The sequence below is a fragment of the Leptodactylus fuscus genome, chromosome 5 (genome assembly GCF_031893055.1).
Source record: "Leptodactylus fuscus isolate aLepFus1 chromosome 5, aLepFus1.hap2, whole genome shotgun sequence".
Taxonomy (NCBI): domain Eukaryota; kingdom Metazoa; phylum Chordata; class Amphibia; order Anura; family Leptodactylidae; genus Leptodactylus; species Leptodactylus fuscus.
In genome coordinates, this window is record NC_134269.1 from 5116314 (window position 1) to 5134557 (window position 18244).

The 18244-nt window shown below is 42.0% G+C and overlaps 1 protein-coding gene across 1 annotated transcript; it reads right to left on the reverse strand.

Annotated features, from left to right (window-relative positions):
- Positions 1-5532: 5532 nt before the first annotated feature.
- LOC142202285 (olfactory receptor 11L1-like) lies at positions 5533-17441 on the reverse strand. The gene is made up of 3 exons (XM_075272344.1): positions 17022-17441; positions 8895-9014; positions 5533-6477 (listed from the first exon to the last, which is right to left on the reverse strand). The coding sequence occupies exons 1-3, from the start codon at positions 17439-17441 to the stop codon at positions 5533-5535; spliced, it is 1485 nt and encodes a 494-aa protein (XP_075128445.1).
- Positions 17442-18244: the final 803 nt, after the last annotated feature.

Below are 18244 nucleotides of genomic sequence, written 5' to 3' on the forward strand. Positions count from 1 at the left end.
CCGAGAAAATCTGGAGAGAGCTCAAAGTGCTCAAAGTAGGGTCTATAATCGACCTACTAAGTTGCACACTTTTAAACCAGGGGATCGAGTACTAGTGCTCGTACCAACGGTGGAGAGTAAGTTCCTGGCAAAGTGGCAAGGGCCCTAAGAGATAGTATCCCGAGTCGGAGAGGTGAACTACAAGGTGTTTCAACCAGGGACACGCAATACTGAACAAATATATCACGTCAACCAGTTAAAGCCATGGATTGAACGTGAAGCACTCGGGGCAGTGAATGTTCCAGCAGTGACAAGTGCTGAGGCCCATGTTGAGAGGAGAAATCCACTGTCCAGTTCAGAGACAGAGGTACAAATCTCCGAAGCTCTCACGCAAAGGCAAAAGCAGGAGGCATGAGAGTTGGTTCAGCGTAATACTGATGTGTTCTCAGCACACATCTGATCTAGCAAGACATTGTCACTGAGCCACATGTTCGGGTTCAGTTAAAGCCATATCTTGTCCCAGAAGCACGCCGGCATTTGATTGCTGAGGAATTCACAAGATGCTGGAACTGGGTGTCATAGAGGAGTCAAAGAGTGAGTGGGCAACCCCTATTGTGTTAGTCCCTAAACTGGATGGGACCCTCCGGTTTTGCTATGACTTTCGACGCCTAAATGAGATATTCAAATTTAACGCATATCCAATGCCACACGTGGTTGAATTGATTGAGAAGTTGGGATGGGCTCACTATGTGTCAACCATTGACCTAACAAAGGGATATTGGCAAATATCCTTTTTTCCAACAGCCAAGGAGAAGACAACTTTCATTACCCCAGAAGGCTTATTCCAGTACCGAGACATGACGTTCTGGTTGCACAGAGCCCCAGCAACTTTCCAGCGTTCAATGGACATTGTCCTAAAACCCCATGTGAAGTATGCGTCTGCCTATCTGGACGACAAAATCACGGCCGCAAAATAACGTGGCGTATACGATCCTACCTAAGGCGTTTTGAAACTAGCTCTAGGTCAATCATCCATTACCTGGATGACTTTTTGTTTATTGGCCCAGGTGGTGATAGCCGTTGTCAATTTTTGTTGGATTCTTTTCGTTCCTTGTTGTCCAGGATGGGAGTTCCATTGTCCTGTGAGAAGACGGAAGGCCCCTGTACAGTCATCTCCTTCTTAGGGATTGAGTTTGATTATAATTTGATGGTCTTCCGTCTTCCCCGGGATAAGTTGGAAAAAATGGTTCATTTGCTTGATGGTTTGTTGTCTGCCTGCAAAGTGACTTTGCGGCAAATGCGATCCCTATTGGGCATTTTGGCTTTCGCCTGTTGGGTGATGCCAATGGGCCGTGTCCTCTCCAGGCGCTTGGATTTGGCTACGTGGGGTGTTGTTGTGCCGTCTCATAGGATTTGGCTTATTCGTTCCCTTAAGGCTGATCTGTCTGTTTGGCATACTTTTCTCGGTTCCTACAATGGTAGGACTTGCGTTTAATCCATTGAAGTGGGTAATCAGGAGTTGTCTTTGTTCACAGATGCTTCTGGCTCAGTTGTCTTTGGTGCAGTTTTCGGCTCTGAGTGGTGTTCTGAGCAGTGGCCTCTTGTTTTGGCGTGATACCGGTTTATGTTCCAATTTGACCTTCCTTGAGTTGTTCCCAATCGTGGTGTCGGTAGTCCAGTGGGGTGAGTCCTTGCAGGACCGTTGTGTATGTTTTTGGTGTGATAATGAAAGTGTGGTGAATGTTATTAATCACTTGTCTTTGTCTTCTCACCCTGTGTTGTATTTACTTAGGTTCCTGGTTTTGCGGTGATTGGAACTGAACATTTGGTTCCGAGCGCTCCATGTTCCTGGTGTTAATAATTCGATTGCTGATGCCCTTCCCCGATGTCAATTGAAGGTTTTTCGTCAGCTGTTGCCAGAAGCGGCCCAGGTGGGGCTTCCGTGTCCTCCTTTCCTGTGGGACTTGGTGAAGGTCAAGTGATGTCCTTGGTGCAGCAGTCGGTGGCTCCCGCCACTTGGTCAGGATATGGTAAGGCGTGGGATGAGTGGTAATCATTAGTTCAAGGTGGCTGAATCTGCGCAGGCTTGTGCTCTAGTTTCCTTGCGCTATCTGTCATTTTTTTGCGACGGTGGGTTTTTAGCAGCGGTGGCGAGTCGTTGTTTTTCCAGCGTTAATTTTAATTTCCAGTTGCGAGGGTGGGAAAGCATTTTTACATCATTCGTGAAGGGTTGGGCTCGTGAGGGCTCGTCGGCCGACTATCATCATCCGGTGTCCTATGACTTATTGTGTCAAATGGTGTTGGTGTTGCCTCAGGTATGTGCTGATCCTTATGAGGCTACAGTTTTTTCAACTGCGTTTGTTTTAGCGTTTTTTTGGCACAGTGCGGGTTGGGGAACTTGTCTCTGCTTCCAAGAACAGGTGGGGTGGTTTATGCGCTGATGATGTGGTCTTAGCTAACGAGGTGCTGCGCTTGCGCATTAGGTGCTCCAAGACTGATCAGGCTGGTAAGGGTGCGTGGATACCTCTCCGATCCATTAGTGGCCCGATCTCCCCAATTTGATTGGTGTCTAAATGCCACTTACTGTGCCCATCTGGTGTACCTTTCCTGCTGCACATGTCTGGTGATCCTATTCCAGTTTTTCAGTGCCGTTTGGTTCTGCGTCGGTGTTTGTCCACCCTGGGACTTCCCCGGGTGAATATGGCACTCACTCTTTTCGTATGTGTGCGGCTACGGAGGCGGCGCACGCAGGCTTGTCGGTAGGGGAAGTTAATATGATGGTGTTCTTCTTGCTATGTGGGCTTCGTCCGCCCGGAGTTCTTTGTTTTTCAGGAGTGCGGCGCCCATTTGTGTGCATACTCGGGCATAGTTACATCTTCTGGGTGGCGCAACTAGCCGGGTGCGAACAGGTAGAAAGACGCTTGGATTCCGAGATGTGAATGTGTCCTGGCGTGGTATTTGGGAACTTAGGCGGTGCCAAGTGTTGCCGGAGGCTACCGAAGTCAGCCGGAGTGGTGCTTCTCCGGTCGTGTTAGTCATTCATGCCGGGGGCAACGACGTGGGGTCTCTTGGCATGGCTGAACTCATAACGCTGATGCGTGCTGATATTGATAGGATGGTGGGTTATTTTTCGGAGGTAGTGCTAGTTTGGTCCAAACTGGTCCCCAGGGTGACATGGCAAGGCGCTAAGGATGCTGTAGCGATAGAGAGGTCTCGTCACACCATCAATGCGTGACTTTCACGCTTCGTACGTTCCAAAGTAGGAGTTGTAGTGCGACACCGCCAATTAGAAGGGGACAATAGACGCCTTATGCGCCCCGATGGAGTCCATTTAAACAATATCTGCTTAGACATCTTTTTGTCAGGTATTCAGGACGGGGTCGAACAGGCCTTATATTTGTTAGGTGGTGGTCAGAACCCTGATAGATGCAGGGTTCCTCCGTGGTGGTTTAGTAGTTAATGTCGGGATGGTGGCGGATTTGTCCGCAAGGAGTCCTGTGGCTGACATATCGCGTCATCCCATGGCTTTGTGACGTTGCCACGTAGTTCGTGGACAGTTGGACATCTTGAGTTGGTTAAGAAAGGTTAAAGTATGACGTTTTAAAGTTAAAATATATAATTAAATAATAAAGCTGTGGCCTACCCCGTCCACTTCGAGTTCCAATTTTTGTGGTGTCTTTATTCTTAAGGTGGGCGGGGGGTGATCTCAATGCTGAAGTTATGTTAGTCTACACAGTGTGATTGAAGACAATGGAGGAGTTCCTCACCTGTGGCAAATGAGGTGCAGAACACCATGACACCTCTGTGGCTTGCACATGTGGTATGCTGGAGGATCACTGGGAGTTGTCCCTCCAATGTAGGATTAGGACACAGTGGAGGATGAGGCGGAAATTGTTGCAGGACTGTTGGCATGTGAACGTGGAGGTGAAAGCTGTGTCACCTATCCAAGTAGTACAAGCTACATTTTTATTTATTTTTCTGGTGATGTAGCCATACAAGGGCTTGTTTTTTGGGGTGTGAAATGAGTTTTGTAATAACACTATTTTTGGGTGCCTAAAACTTTTTATTGGTGAATTAAAAAATAATAAAAAAAATTCCAGCATAGATCTTCAGCATTTGACGTTTTTTCTGCAACATGTTACCTTTATTTTGAGGTGCAGTGTGATTAAGGCATTGCCATTATCTGAGATAATGAGATTTTTGGTTGACAGAGTTGGATGAGGGATTATTTTTGCAGGACGACCTGTGCTTTTTATTGGTATTTTTTGGGAGTACATATGTTTTTTTTTTATCACTATTTATAGAATTTTTTATAAGGCGAGATGGTAAATAATTGTTAATATATATTATTTTTTACTGTTTAATGATGTCCCACTATGAGACCTTAACCAGCGATGTTGGGATTGCTGGTTCAGTATTATACACTGCAATACACTTGAATTGCAGTGTATAGAGGAAGTAAGCCTATGTAGACACATAGACTGACTTCCTCCATTTGGAAGCAGGATCAACCAGGTAGAGGGGCTCTTGCAGTCCAGGGTCACTAGCCAGACGCTGGGCTGCACAAAATATGAAACGGAACTCCCCAATCTCACCACAGGGGGCCTCATAGCCCAGGATGTACTACTATGTTCGTGTTTTTTTTTAATCACTTCCCAACATCCACTGTAATAGTACGGTGGATGTCGAGTGTTTAAATATGACGGCTACTTGGGAGCTGAGAGGTTGTCAAAGATGGCAATAACTGCTGGGGTTTTTTTTGGTTAAAGCTGACCAAGGTGCCATTTTACTGGCACCATTTTGTTGGGGACCGTCAGCACACGGAGCAGACTCAGGGGCCGCCGTCCTATAACCGTAACAGCCAGGAGCCTTGTGAAGGCTTGTCTTTAGTATCTTTACAAATCTTAACTAGAGATGAGTGAACAGTAAAATGTTCGATATTCGTTTCGAGTAGCCCCTCAATATTCGACTACTCGAATCGAATATCGAACCCTATTATAGTCTATGGGGGGGGAATTCTCATTTTAGGGGTAGGCAACGTTCGATCAAATTACACTTACCAAGTCCACGAGTGAAGGTCGGGCTGGATCCTCAGAGAAGTCCTTTAAGTGCAGCGTCCCAGCGGCGTCTTCCAGCTCTGAATTCACTCTGCCAGGCATCGGGCCTGGGCAGAGCCGACTGCGCATGCCCGCACTACAAGCGGGCATGCGCAATCGACTCTGCTCAGGCCCGATGCCTGGCAGAGTGAATTCAGAGCCGGAAGATGCCATGGGGAAGCTGCACGGAGAAGACTTCTAAAGGTAGGAGAAGAACCAGCATTGATTGACCGACTGTATAGCATTCGGCCAATAAATGCTGGTTCTGCATTGAACTTTTACATTCGAATAGCGAGTGGTACTTGATCGAGTACGAGTATTTCGAATACCTACTCCATCGAATACTACTCACTTATCTCTACTTTCTATGGGTTTTTTTTGGGGGGGAAGGGTTGGTACTTTTTGCAAATGTTATCTAAAACATTTTTTTATTTTTTTTTTCCATGGGGGAAATTTTTTATTTCACTAAGCTGATGCTTGGAAAAACATATTTCTGAAATGCTTCTTGTATGGCTTTCCAAATATCTTTATTCCTCAGACTGTATATAATGGGGTTGACCAAAGGAGTAAACACCGTATACAGCAGGGAGAGGATCTTACCCATGGATAGCGTGAGGCCTTTTGTTGGGACAACATAAACAGTGAATATTGTTCCATAGAATATGGAGACCACAATGAGGTGGGAGCTACAGGTGGAGAAGGCTTTCTGTCTACCAGTACTGGATGAGATCCGTAAGACTGCCCGAACTATACAAGTATAAAACACTACAATGATGGTGGTTGAGATGACGATAATTGGAATTCCTAGTAAATACATTTCTAAATGAATAATGAAGGTGTCAGAACAGGTGAGCTCAAGTAACGGAACAAGATCACAGAAAACATGGTCAATAATATTGTGTCCGCAAAAGTTAAGCTTTTCAATTATAGTTAAAGCCAAAGTAAAGGAAAAGTCGATCAACCAACAGATTAAGGTCAATATCCCACAGTGTCCACTTGTCATTATAGAGGTGTATCGGAGGGGGTTACAGATGGCCACATATCTGTCATAGGACATCACTGCGAGAAGAAGACACTCAAAGGATTCCATAGAACAAAAGAAATAAAACTGAGTGAAACATTCATTAAGAGTAATGGCCGCCCCATTATTCAGTAGGACGTGGAGCAGATTGGGGACAATATCTGTAGGTAACAAGATGTCAGTGATGGAGAGCTGTGCGATGAAGAAGTACATTGGGGTGTGGAGGATCTTACTGGTGGACACCAGGGTGATGATCAGGAGGTTCCCACATATTGTCCCACAGTAAACTACCAGGAGAAGACAGAACAGGAGAATTCTTAAGTCTTGGCTAACTTGAAATCCTAAAATGAAAAACTCAGTGACCGCCGTCAGATTCTTCTCCTGTATTTAGATGAAAAATTACAAATGATCATTTAAACAGAAATAATAAGAATTGTGGCCACAGTCTATGATCTAGAAGATTATATAGCAGATATTGTAAAATACAGTTGAATGTTCTATAACTCTGAATTTACCTTTAATATAAATCTATGACATATCTAATCATTGTATATACTTATATCCTCTTAGTTTATATATGTGCAGCAGGATTTTCCTTCGCATAGTTGATCAACTTAAAGGGGTTGCCCAGGATAAAATAAAGATTTTACAGCAAACTAATCCCCCCTCTCCCACCTGAATTTTAATTTACTTACTTAAAAAAATAAAAAATCTGTAATTATCCAAATTGATGCCCCAGGTAGACTTCCTAATATTCCAGTGATGTTCCATTTCTCCATTGCCAGAAACAGAACATCACCAATTATCCTTCCACCCCATCATACTTACCTGTCTTCATTCATCTGGGCACAAAACGTCACTTCCTTTATTTCTGCCGAAACCTGTGCAATAGAGCTTATTGTGTAATCATCGGGAGACATGAGGAGAAGAAGCCTGTCTACTACACTTCAACAATAAGGACCTGTTGGCTCTATTGTGCAAGCACCGCAGAAGTGCATAGACGTAGGAGACCATGGGACAGAAGAAACTGATCTGTAGGACACAGAAGACAGGTAAGTGTGATGGATGGGGAGGGGGAGGTATACTGATTAAGTTAGTCAGGTAGGTATGTAGAGTCAGTAGTCCGTGAGCTAGATAGGAAAATTGGGAGTGGGTGTGAGAGAGGGAGAGGGAGGGAGTAAGAGGATAATTTGAGTGAAAACAAATGCATCATGGTAGTTGTTGGCTAAGAGAGCAGGAATGTACACCATGTAAACAATGCAGTGGATGCCAGGAGCTCCGAGAAAATCCCAGAAATCCCTGAAGACACTGCTAAAGGTATTTTGGTGCACTGATTAACCCATTAATAGCACTAAAATAGTTTTTTTTTTTTTTTTTTTTTTTTTTTAGCCTGGAGCTTCTACGAGACAAAGCCACTATGGCTCTTTTGATAGAATTATAGACATTTTAGTATACTTGCTGTTTTTAGTATGTATATGAAACAAGAGACAGCAGTACAAGTGCACAGCGGCTTCTCCCAGAGCCCAGCAGACCCCAATGACTATAAAAGGATCTGTTGTGTGTCATTTGTTAGCAGAGGAAGACGTCTTCTGCGATGGAGTATTTCCTCAATAGATTTTTGGTGGACAGAGAGTCTCTGGTGCTGATGTGAATGTCGACTTAATCAGGAAACAACTGTATTTAATACCTGCTGTATATATCATTGTAACAAATTAATTTAAAGATTTGTATTCTTATTATAATTATTATTATTAGAAAAGATAAATATTGTCAATAAATATTATGCCAAAGTATGATGATTGCTATTAAGGATAAACAAATATTAACATATTTTTTACATTAGAAATGTATTAATCAGCAGTTCTGAAACATTAATTAACCAATAGGGTTGAGCCGATCTTGAGATTTCAAGATCGATTGTAAAATCCGATTTCCGATCATTTTCTAGCCGATCTCGATCCTGATCGCGATCGTGAAATATGCTCGATCGCCGATCGGAGTCCGATCCTTTCCGAACCCGATCCTCAACCCTAGTCAATGCTTCTCTATGGGAAAAGTCACTTTTAGGGTTGAGTCGATCTTGAGATAACCTCCGATCTCGATCCCGCTGGAAAAGATCGGGTCAGAATTCCGATCTCGATCGTGAAATTTACTCGATCGCCGATCGAAATCCGATCTTTTCCGATCCCAATCGCTCAACCCTATTAACCAAATAATCAAAGTGCAAAGAAAACTTTTTTAGATTATTACTTAAAAATAGAAAATATCAGCTCTATAAAGCAGAAATCTTTATAGAGCTTTATAGAGCTGATATTTTCTATTTTTAAGTAATAATCTAATAAAGTTTTTATTACACAACCCAAAATAATAATAAAAAGAAACACTATATAGTTATGCTCATAGATATTCATACACAAGAAAGAATTTGAAAGAATTTTGGAAAATGGGAACAATCCTGAAAAACCTCATTGCTTAATTGGGAGATACTGTATTAGCCAGGTTCTGCTCCATGTGGCCGTGTCCTTCAGGTCCAAAACACACGAGGTATGAAAGAGAATGAAAGTATAAAAAACTTTATATCTTCCAGTAACATTTGGGTATAATACGTGTTGTAACTTTATTCATGACTATCTGGCTCCTTTCTGTGACATCCTCTTGTCCCCGTTCCTCTGTACTCGGCGTCTTACTGGAGTCCGGATAGGCGAGCTCTTATATAATGCAGGAGAGCTGAGGCTGGAGCTGTGGGATTGTCTTGGACATACTGTATGTTACATGAGGAGTTATCTGACTGTACTCACATCTGATAGTTGTTCGGCTTCAGTGTTCATTTCCTTGTTCTGTTTTCTTGGCTTTCCCTCAGTTCTTCTATGGTCCCAGAGGTGAATGATGATCATGTTCGGCAGCAGAGTCCTCGGCGTCTACGACCATCAGACATATGAAGGTGAAGCATTACCTGCAGATATTTATGTACAAGATGAAGGCAGTGATCCAGGGAGAAGAATTCCGGGGAGATCTCTCTGTTATCGTCTAATAAGTCTCCAGTGATCTCATCAATAAAGGGAAATAAAAATACATTTGTAAATCATTAGCAGCTTCTAAAAATCTCAATCTCATGTTTTTCTGTTGTAAGACAATATCTAGGTAACTATATGTAGGTACTGGTTCTCCTTAACCACTTCAGTACCGGGCCAATTTGTGGTCCAGGACCAGACACATTTTAGGTTTATTATGTATGTGCGGTTTTGAGGTCTGTAAAATTTTTCTCGTATGTCTTAGTCAACTAATTTTTGCGTCTTTTTTCGGGGACACATAGGGCTTTATTTTTATGTTATTTTTATTTTCAAATGTGTTTTAATTTTTTTTATATCCAGGAAAATATAAACAAAATAGGAGGGAAATTGTGTCTGGTTTTCAATTTATATTTTTTTTTTTATTTAATAACACAAAGTGTCACTGAAAAGCTTTATAATATAGTTTTTCCTCTCCGTTACGGTAATTTTTATTTTGTATGGTGTCGTCGGGGGTGGGGCTATAACCTTTAATAACGGCGTTTTATTAGCGTATTATTTATTTATTTTTTTATTATTTTATTTACATTTTTAAAAAAACTTTTTTATTATATTTTTATTTTATTTTTTTCCCAGATTGTGTCCCTATAAGGTGATAAGAGACCTTTGGGGACATCTGATCACTTTTTTTTTTTGTACTTGAGGCTGATTTCTCCTATAACTGAGGCTGCTACATTTAATCTCAGTTACAGGAGGAATACAGACCCCTGCACACTGTATACACAGTATGCAGAGCTGATCTGAGTCCTGTAGGACCCAGAAGCTCTGGCAGGACACTGCTCCCGGCAGATCACATGTCTGCCGGGTCAGAGGGCAGCTGATTTATGGCTGCGTCCATAGCTGTGTATACAGCGCTCATTGAGTGCTGTATACACCGCGATCGAGATAGCAGAGCAGGTAATAAATCTGCCCTGCCATCTCTCTGGGAGCTCCGGCTGAAGTTACAGCCGGCTCCTAGTGAAAGCAGCTACACGGTCTCCGTGCAGCTGCTGTGTTCTGGTGGACATACAGGTACGTCCTGGCAGAACTAGACAACCACTATCCGGACGTATATAGTCTATGGGCGGTCCGGAAGTGGTTAAAGGGGTTGTACAGGACTATAAATAGTTGGCTGCTTTCTTCTTCTCAAGAAGTGACATCATGTCCATTGGTCACATCAAAATGTCACATTTTTTTTTCCATTAAAATGAATGGAACTGAGCTTCAGCATGACCATGTGACCAACGGATGTGATGTCACTTCCTGAGAGATAAACCAGCCATATTATTGGAGTCCTGCACATCTTCATTAAGTAGCTCTCACTGGTGTAGAGAAAGTTATTTTTAAGTTTTTTTGTTATTGTTATTTTTAAATATTCCACATAACGGTCCCCAAGAAGAAGAGAATGGACTCTCTAGCGCCACCTCTAGGCAGCTACTCTGTGATCATAAGACCCTTGAGACATGAATAGGGAGATGCGCTGGACCAGAGCTGTATACAGATACCCATACTCATTTTTTGAAGTTATAATAATAGATTAGAAAATGGCCTACATGGTAGGTAGTATAGGTAGGACTAGAGAATTGGGTTTCTTCCTTATGGGGCACACAATCATTACTTGTAAGTTTTTATTCCAGTTTTATTTTCACAAACAGACTCACAATCTTTCAAAAAGATGATTCAAAGGAATCTAATCTCACCAACCAGATCCTTACTCTGCTCCGATAAGGTTTGGCTAATATCCCTAGTCATGTCTCAAGGCACCTCTAATGGTTTGGACAGTTGATAACAGTGTAGCTACCTATAGGGGGCAGTAGAAAGAAAGTAATCTCTTTTTTTAGGAGAGAAGAAAGAGGAGAAGAAGAGGGAGGTGAGAGAAGAAGGAGAATGTGAAGAGTGGGGGCAAGAAGGTAGAGGGGAAAGGCAAGGGAGGAACATGGAAAGGAAAACAGTGAAATGAGGTAAGAAACAAAAAAGGGAAGGAAGAAAATGGGAATAGGGAAGATAGAGGGTGATAGAAGGGTGGTGTCTCGTACAGGCTTTCCTATTACGTGACTCTCAGGGGTGGACTCAACTCCACTCACTCAATTTTGCACTTGGCCTTTATTCTTCTTCAAATTTATCGTAAGTCTCACCCCAACACAATCCACGCAACCCAAATACACACCGCTGCCACCCCCGCTGATTCAGGTCCAGCAGAAACCTTGCACATATATACAGTATACTTCAAACAAATAACAGGTTTATAGAGCATATACAAAGTAGCCTTAAAATGATCACTTCAATACCTCCATGACTCAGTGCTACATATATGGAGAGATAAGAAATGACCCAACAGCTGTAAAAATACAAAGGAATAATACTTACGATTCTTTGGTACTGGGAAATTGGACATCTTCTGTAGGGAGAACAGACACATCCAGCTCTGTTATCTGACTCCACAGATGGGACAGAGAATCTAGGTCTCAGTCTCAGTTAAAGCCAGTGTCCAGCCACAACTCCCTGCCAAGTAGTCTCACCCCCCACCCCCGTCCCCCTTCCTCACTGCAGGATCCTAAGAAAGAAGGATGTTTTACTGGTTACTGGAAAGCTGTGTCTGGGGTTGGGCTCAGGGTCTTTAGGACCTCTCTCTCTTTTCACATCTGTTTGTCAGAAGAGTTTTGTCCAGGGGTAACAAATCTATTTGGTGGGAGCCAGAAAGGTGAACCACCCCTTGTATACAAGAAAAACCACTGAAGCGAACTGACCAGCAACGTAAAGACATAGGATTAACAGGATTTAGGTAAATTGTATATAAAACAACACATATCAAAGAAAAATATATAAATGGGGGTTCTCTCATAATAACAGAAGGCAGCAGAGTGGAATACATGGACTATGATGGTAGAAATGGTCAAGTACAAGCTTAATCAGTGAATATCCAAGTGTTCTGGTCTCCCAACCAGGGTGATCATAAGCGGAGGAAGCGTCCAGCCATGTGACTACTGCAGACAATCAGCAGTAAGATGTCATGAATGTCATGTGATTACTGAAGCCAGTGGCTAGCTGCAGCTGTCATGTAGGTGTACAGCACATCAACCCTCCATGCTTAGGTGACCTCAAATAATCTAGTGATAGCACCCCTTCTATGCCACATCCTACAGATAGCACCCCTTATATACCTGGTCCTAGAGATAGCACCCCTTCTATGCCACATCCTACAGATAGCACCCCTTATATACCTGGTCCTAGAGATAGCACCCCTTCTATGCCACGTCCTAGAGATATAAAAAAAAAAAAAAAAAAAAACTTGCAAGTCTTCAGTAGGTGATACCTTTTTTAATGGCTAACTCATAATGATGACAGAATATGACGTTTCGAAGCTTCTAGGCTTCTTCAGATATATCTAAAAACACTTTCTGAAGGCTGCGTATCTATGTACAACTGAACACAGGGATAGGCGGGAATCAAACCCAGGACTCCAGTGCTAACCACTGAGCCAATATGTTACCCCCTAATTTTAATGCCATTTGTGATCACACAACCAATGCCACTATGTAACCCTAAATGTGACCCTAGCCTAGCTGATGAAATGACCTATCTTCTTCTTTTTTCTTAGCAAAATAAGATATTTTTCAAGTCATTATCTTTAAATACAAGACAAACCCCAAATTATTAAGACGTCTAAATATAAGCAGTAGATAAACTATCGACAACTCATCTAATTTCTGTAAAGAACAATAAAAAAAGAAAATCAAGCATAACAAATCAATAATCAATGTTTTTCTACTGATATATAATAAGAAGTTTTTAATATCTGTGTTAACATCATTTTAATAATCAGACATTTTTTATGATTTTTAAATTTGAAAAAAAAAACATCAATACAAAATAGATTTATTTGATTTCTGCAAAATGCAATTAAAATTAAACTATTAAAATCATTAATTTATTAACAATGTATTAATATTTGCAAATTAATTCATAGAACATGAGTAGACATAATATTACTAATTTATTAACAATGTATATTTACCATCAGCTGTTCATAAACCATCAATATTTAAAGTATACAAAATATTAAAGGGGTTGTCCAGGATTTTTGTACTGAACCAGAAGGACAGGGAAGGAAAAACATAAGAAAAAAATTATACTCGCCTGTCCATGGTTCTCTGGTGTTTGCCACCGCTGCCCTGTCCAGCAGAGCCTTGGAATATGACCTGTCCACGTTGCGGAAACACACCTTTTTGTTGTTGCAGATTTTACTGCAGTTTTTTGAGTGGATTTAATAGAATGAAAACATCTAAGAGCTTCCTTTATATCTTCCATTCCTTTTTAATCCACTCCAGACTTTGGCTCAGAAAACTACAGCAAAATCTGCAACAGAAAAACATGGGGACTTAGCCTAAAGCAACACTGGTGATGTATATAAGTGATATGCTAGGACCTTTCCTGTGCGGTGAGGGCTTTCACTGTAACAAAAACCCGAATGTCGCTGGACTAGATATTTGAAACAGGTAAAACAAACAAACAAACAAACAAAAAAAAAAGCAAATGCAAATTGTCTATAAATGCAATGTTTAATGTATGTATTTGAATTTATTTAAATGATAAATTAAACCTAAAATATAAAGTACATAATCTAAAAAAAGGGCTCTGAATAGAACAAAAATAAAATAAAAATAAAAAATAAATAAAATGAAATAAATAAAAAAATAAATAAAAATCTGATTTCAGAAGAGAGCAAACAAAAATAAACCTAATATTAACAATTTAATAATATTAATATTATCCATAATCCATAAATCATCTATAATTACTAAACACACTGGGTTGGTAGCACCAAACAAAGTAAATTAGTAACATCTGAAAAGGTACTCCTAGAACAAAAATATGCTAAAACATAACTTTTAATAGTCCGACTAAAATTCAGAAATTCGTTCACTTGCAAAATGAAATAAAACTCAAAACAAGGGGTAGGGGTAGGGGTGGACACTTTGCCATACTCCCACCCTGAATCACAAATAGTCTCTTTCTTAAGAGAGGAGGAAAGGGGTTTCTTTAATTAGTTCTATGTTATTGCCACATTAGCGATATCTAAACACTAGAACTCATAGAACACCCTCACTCCGTTTCTCCTCTGACACTCAAATTACCGCCCCACCCAAGGCTGCAGTCATAGCTCCTGCTCACTTGGTCGGTCAATGTGAAGTAATGCTAGCAGGAATACATTGTGGCCCTGGTATTGTTTCTTGGGCTATACAATGTATCCCATCTATTAGACCCCTGAGAGCTCTCTGATGTAAACCCCTACAATAATGGGTGTTCTCTCTTTCCGGGGTAGTTGCTAATTACTTGCATGGGTAGGGCAAAAATCCCTTGGCACTAAAGGACACTAGGGGTTAACTAGATAAATCAATCTGTCCCTCTACGCGTTTCGTTTTACACTCATCAGGAGAGTGATATTCAAGTAATGAATAGAGCGTCAAAAAATAATAAATTGCGGTTAAAACCACATTTCCTGCAGCCCCGATGGTAGGCTGCAGTATAGAAGCGAGTCCGACGCTGGTTGCTGTTCTAGCCGTGTTTAAAAAGGCCGGGGTCCGGTCTCGGCCCCTCCTCCGTCAGACCCGCCCACCGCAAGCCGGCCAAACAGAATATCTCTGGCCGGACAACGTCATGGTGGGCGTGACAGGGGAGGAGTCAGTTCCTCGCGCAATCGCCGTTCACTCTCCCAAAGGGACCGTCGTAGCGAATCTCCAAACATGTAAGTATAATTAGATAAGAAAAATAAGCATATAGCTCACCACCTCCAGTTAGTTTGATAAGTCCTTATAATTCCTGGGTGCACGATCCTGGCCTCTGACTAAGGCACTTTGTAGTTGAAGCATATAGAAAAGGATAGTAGGATCCGCTCGACCAGGTAAGTTAAAAAATAACTTTTAATCCGACATGGTTAAAAAACACACAAAAGTAAATAGATGTGAAATGACAAAAAAGAAGAAAAATGGTGATTAAAACCACATTCTGATAGCTCTAGCTGACGCGTTTCAAGACACAGGGTCTCTTACTCATAGCTTTGCTTCTGGTTTTAATCACCATTTTTCTTCTTTTTTGTCATTTCACATCTATTTACTTTTGTGTGTTTTTTAACCATGTCGGATTAAAAGTTATTTTTTAACTTACCTGGTCGAGCGGATCCTACTATCCTTTTCTATATGCTTCATGTAAGTATAATGTACGGTAAGTATCTCCACAGGCTTCTTCACGGACCAATGATCCCTAGGAGGGGACTTCGGTAATGCGGTTAGGCACGATGTCAAAGATGCTTCCACGTCTAATGGAGTTAGATGTAGCCACCCTCATGATCTAAGAGTATACTCATTCGGACATCCCTGAAACAAGGGGGAGGGGGGGGGAGGGGGGGGGCGCTAGTAGAACGCCATTGGACAAAATATCCACAAGCGCTCGCCATCCACTCACATAACTTTAAGTGTGAACACCGCCATATCCCGCCTCCGATCGTACTAAGAGCTAATCCTGCGGCATTGAGCATCATCTGACATTCATTACTCCGCATACTCCAATAGATCTTCGGTCCATTAGTATTAGTTGTTTACTAACACACATACAATGTATTCCATACTTCAATCATGCGGGCAGACGATCTATCAGTTCACGCCTTTAGGGACACGTATACATATGTGCACCCGCTACCCCATTTAGATCTCGTTCACAGTGATAACAGCAGCTTTACAGTCGCTCAGTCCAGACTGTCATTACTGCCCCTGTCCATTGCTTGTATACAAAATAGAATGACCAAACCGTCACTATTACTGAAATATATAGACAGCACCGCAGACATACAGTCCTCATCTTTCCATCTGGATGAGTGCAATAAGGATATCAATAAAGATGTATATCACTCCTCCATTGTCCTGTTATTATTTACGTATATGAAGAGCGCCACAGCTAAACAGATTTCCTCACTCATGGGGATCGACTAAAGAGGAGCAGGTAAGTGTCATCTCATATATCACACATGCATATCAAACCTGCGTGTAGGTCTTCAACACTGGTGGCTATTACTGCCACGTTATGTCATTTATTAGATCTATCTGCAAGTGCATGGGAGAGGGGGGGGAGAGAGACGTTTTCCCGGGGTGGGGGGGGGAATGGTCGGGGAGGGGGGTGTCGACCTCCCTATTTATTCTAATTACCCCCAAGCCCTCCTTATTTATGTTGTATGCTCAATCCTACAATAGATCCCCTCAATCTCCTATCCCATATTGACCTCTTCTGGAGATACCTTCCCATATACCCACTTTACACAAATGGGAGAAATGATAAGTTATCATTTAGGCCCTTAGGTCTAACACAATTAAACCTAAAAATCCACTGCGCTTCTTTGCGCAAAATCATTCTGTCCCAATCACCTCTTCTCTCGTTTTTATGTATGCATTCCATTCCTTGAAATTTGAGGCAGAATACGTCCCCTCCATGAACATGACGAACATCGAGGATGCGTCTTCGAAATTGTCTCTTGGTCTTTCCCACATAGTTCAACTCGCAAGAACACGAGATAACATAGACAACACCCTCCGTATAGCAGGAGATGAATTGATTTGTGGTGTATCTTTTACCCGTGGCAAATGCTGTCACCTCACGACCCTTTCTGATATGGCCACAGGCCCTACAAGAGCCACACTTGTGAGTTCCTGGTGTCAATTCAGATGTTAGCCATGTAGTTCTTTTTTCTGGCTCCAGGTGGCTCTGCATAAGGATATCCCCTAAATTCCTGCCCCGTCTATATGTCACTGATGCTGTAGGTGAAATCACCCTTTGAATATCAGGGTCTTGAAGCAATATTCCCCAATATGTCCTCAAAATCTGCCGGACCTCCTGTGTATGTTTATCGAAGGTTCCTATAAGGCGGATGGTATTATCCTTCTCCTTATTGGGTTTGGGTGTAAGGAGGGAGTCCCTCGGGGTATCTCTAGCGTGTCTATAGGCCGTTTCCAAGACCTGCCTTGGATAGCCCCTATCCAGGAACCTCCTCATCAGTATCTCGCTCTGTCTGTCAAATTCTGCTAATTCGGAGCAGTTCCTCCTAACTCTGAGGAATTGCCCTTTCGGGATACCTTTTTTCAGGGGCTGAGGGTGATGGCTATCATATCGCAGCAGTGCGTTAGTCGCCGTTTCCTTCCTAAAAAGGGTAGTGGACAATTCTCCTGTTTCAGATAACGTAATTTCAATATCCAGGAATGAGATCGTCCGGAATGAGATCGTCAGGAATGAGATCGTCTTTGGATGTATCATAGACGTAAACTTCAAATTCAGCTGATTACTGTTAAGATGGCGCACAAATTCTTCAAAAGACTGGGTAGATCCTGACCAAATAATCTATGATACATCCAAAGACGATCTCATTCCTGGATATTGAAATTACGTTATCTGAAACAGGAGAATTGTCCACTACCCTTTTTAGGAAGGAAACGGCGACTAACGCACTGCTGCGATATGATAGCCATCACCCTTCTATACTGCAGCCTACCATCGGGGCTGCAGGAAATGTGGTTTTAACCGCAATTTATTATTTTTTGACGCTCTATTCATTACTTGAATATCACTCTCCTGATGAGTGTAAAACGAAACGCGTAGAGGGACAGATTGATTTATCTAGTTAACCCCTAGTGGCCTTTAGTGCCAAGGGATTTTTGCCCTACCCATGCAAGTAATTAGCAACTACCCCGGAAAGAGAGAACACCCATTATTGTAGGGGTTTACATCAGAGAGCTCTCAGGGGTCTAATAGATGGGATACATTGTATAGCCCAAGAAACAATACCAGGGCCACAATGTATTCCTGCTAGCATTACTTCACATTGACCGACCAAGTGAGCAGGAGCTATGACTGCAGCCTTGGGTGGGGCGGTAATTTGAGTGTCAGAGGAGAAACGGAGTGAGGGTGTTCTATGAGTTCTAGTGTTTAGATATCGCTAATGTGGCAATAACATAGAACTAATTAAAGAAACCCCTTTCCTCCTCTCTTAAGAAAGAGTCTATTTGTGATTCAGGGTGGAAGTATGGGAAAGTGTCCACCCCTACCCCTACCCCTTGTTT

Excerpts from the sequence above, each read along its gene's own strand:
- LOC142202285 (XM_075272344.1), bottom strand. The coding sequence starts at position 17,441 with ATGATACATCCAAAGACGATCTCATTCCTGACGATCTCATTCCGGACG. Across the intron at positions 9,015-17,021 it reads TCGATAAACATACACAGGAG|ACGCCGAGGACTCTGCTGCC; the intron begins GTCCGGCAGATT and ends TGATGGTCGTAG. Across the intron at positions 6,478-8,894 it reads AAGCCGAACAACTATCAGAT|GAGAAGAATCTGACGGCGGT; the intron begins GTGAGTACAGTC and ends ATCTAAATACAG.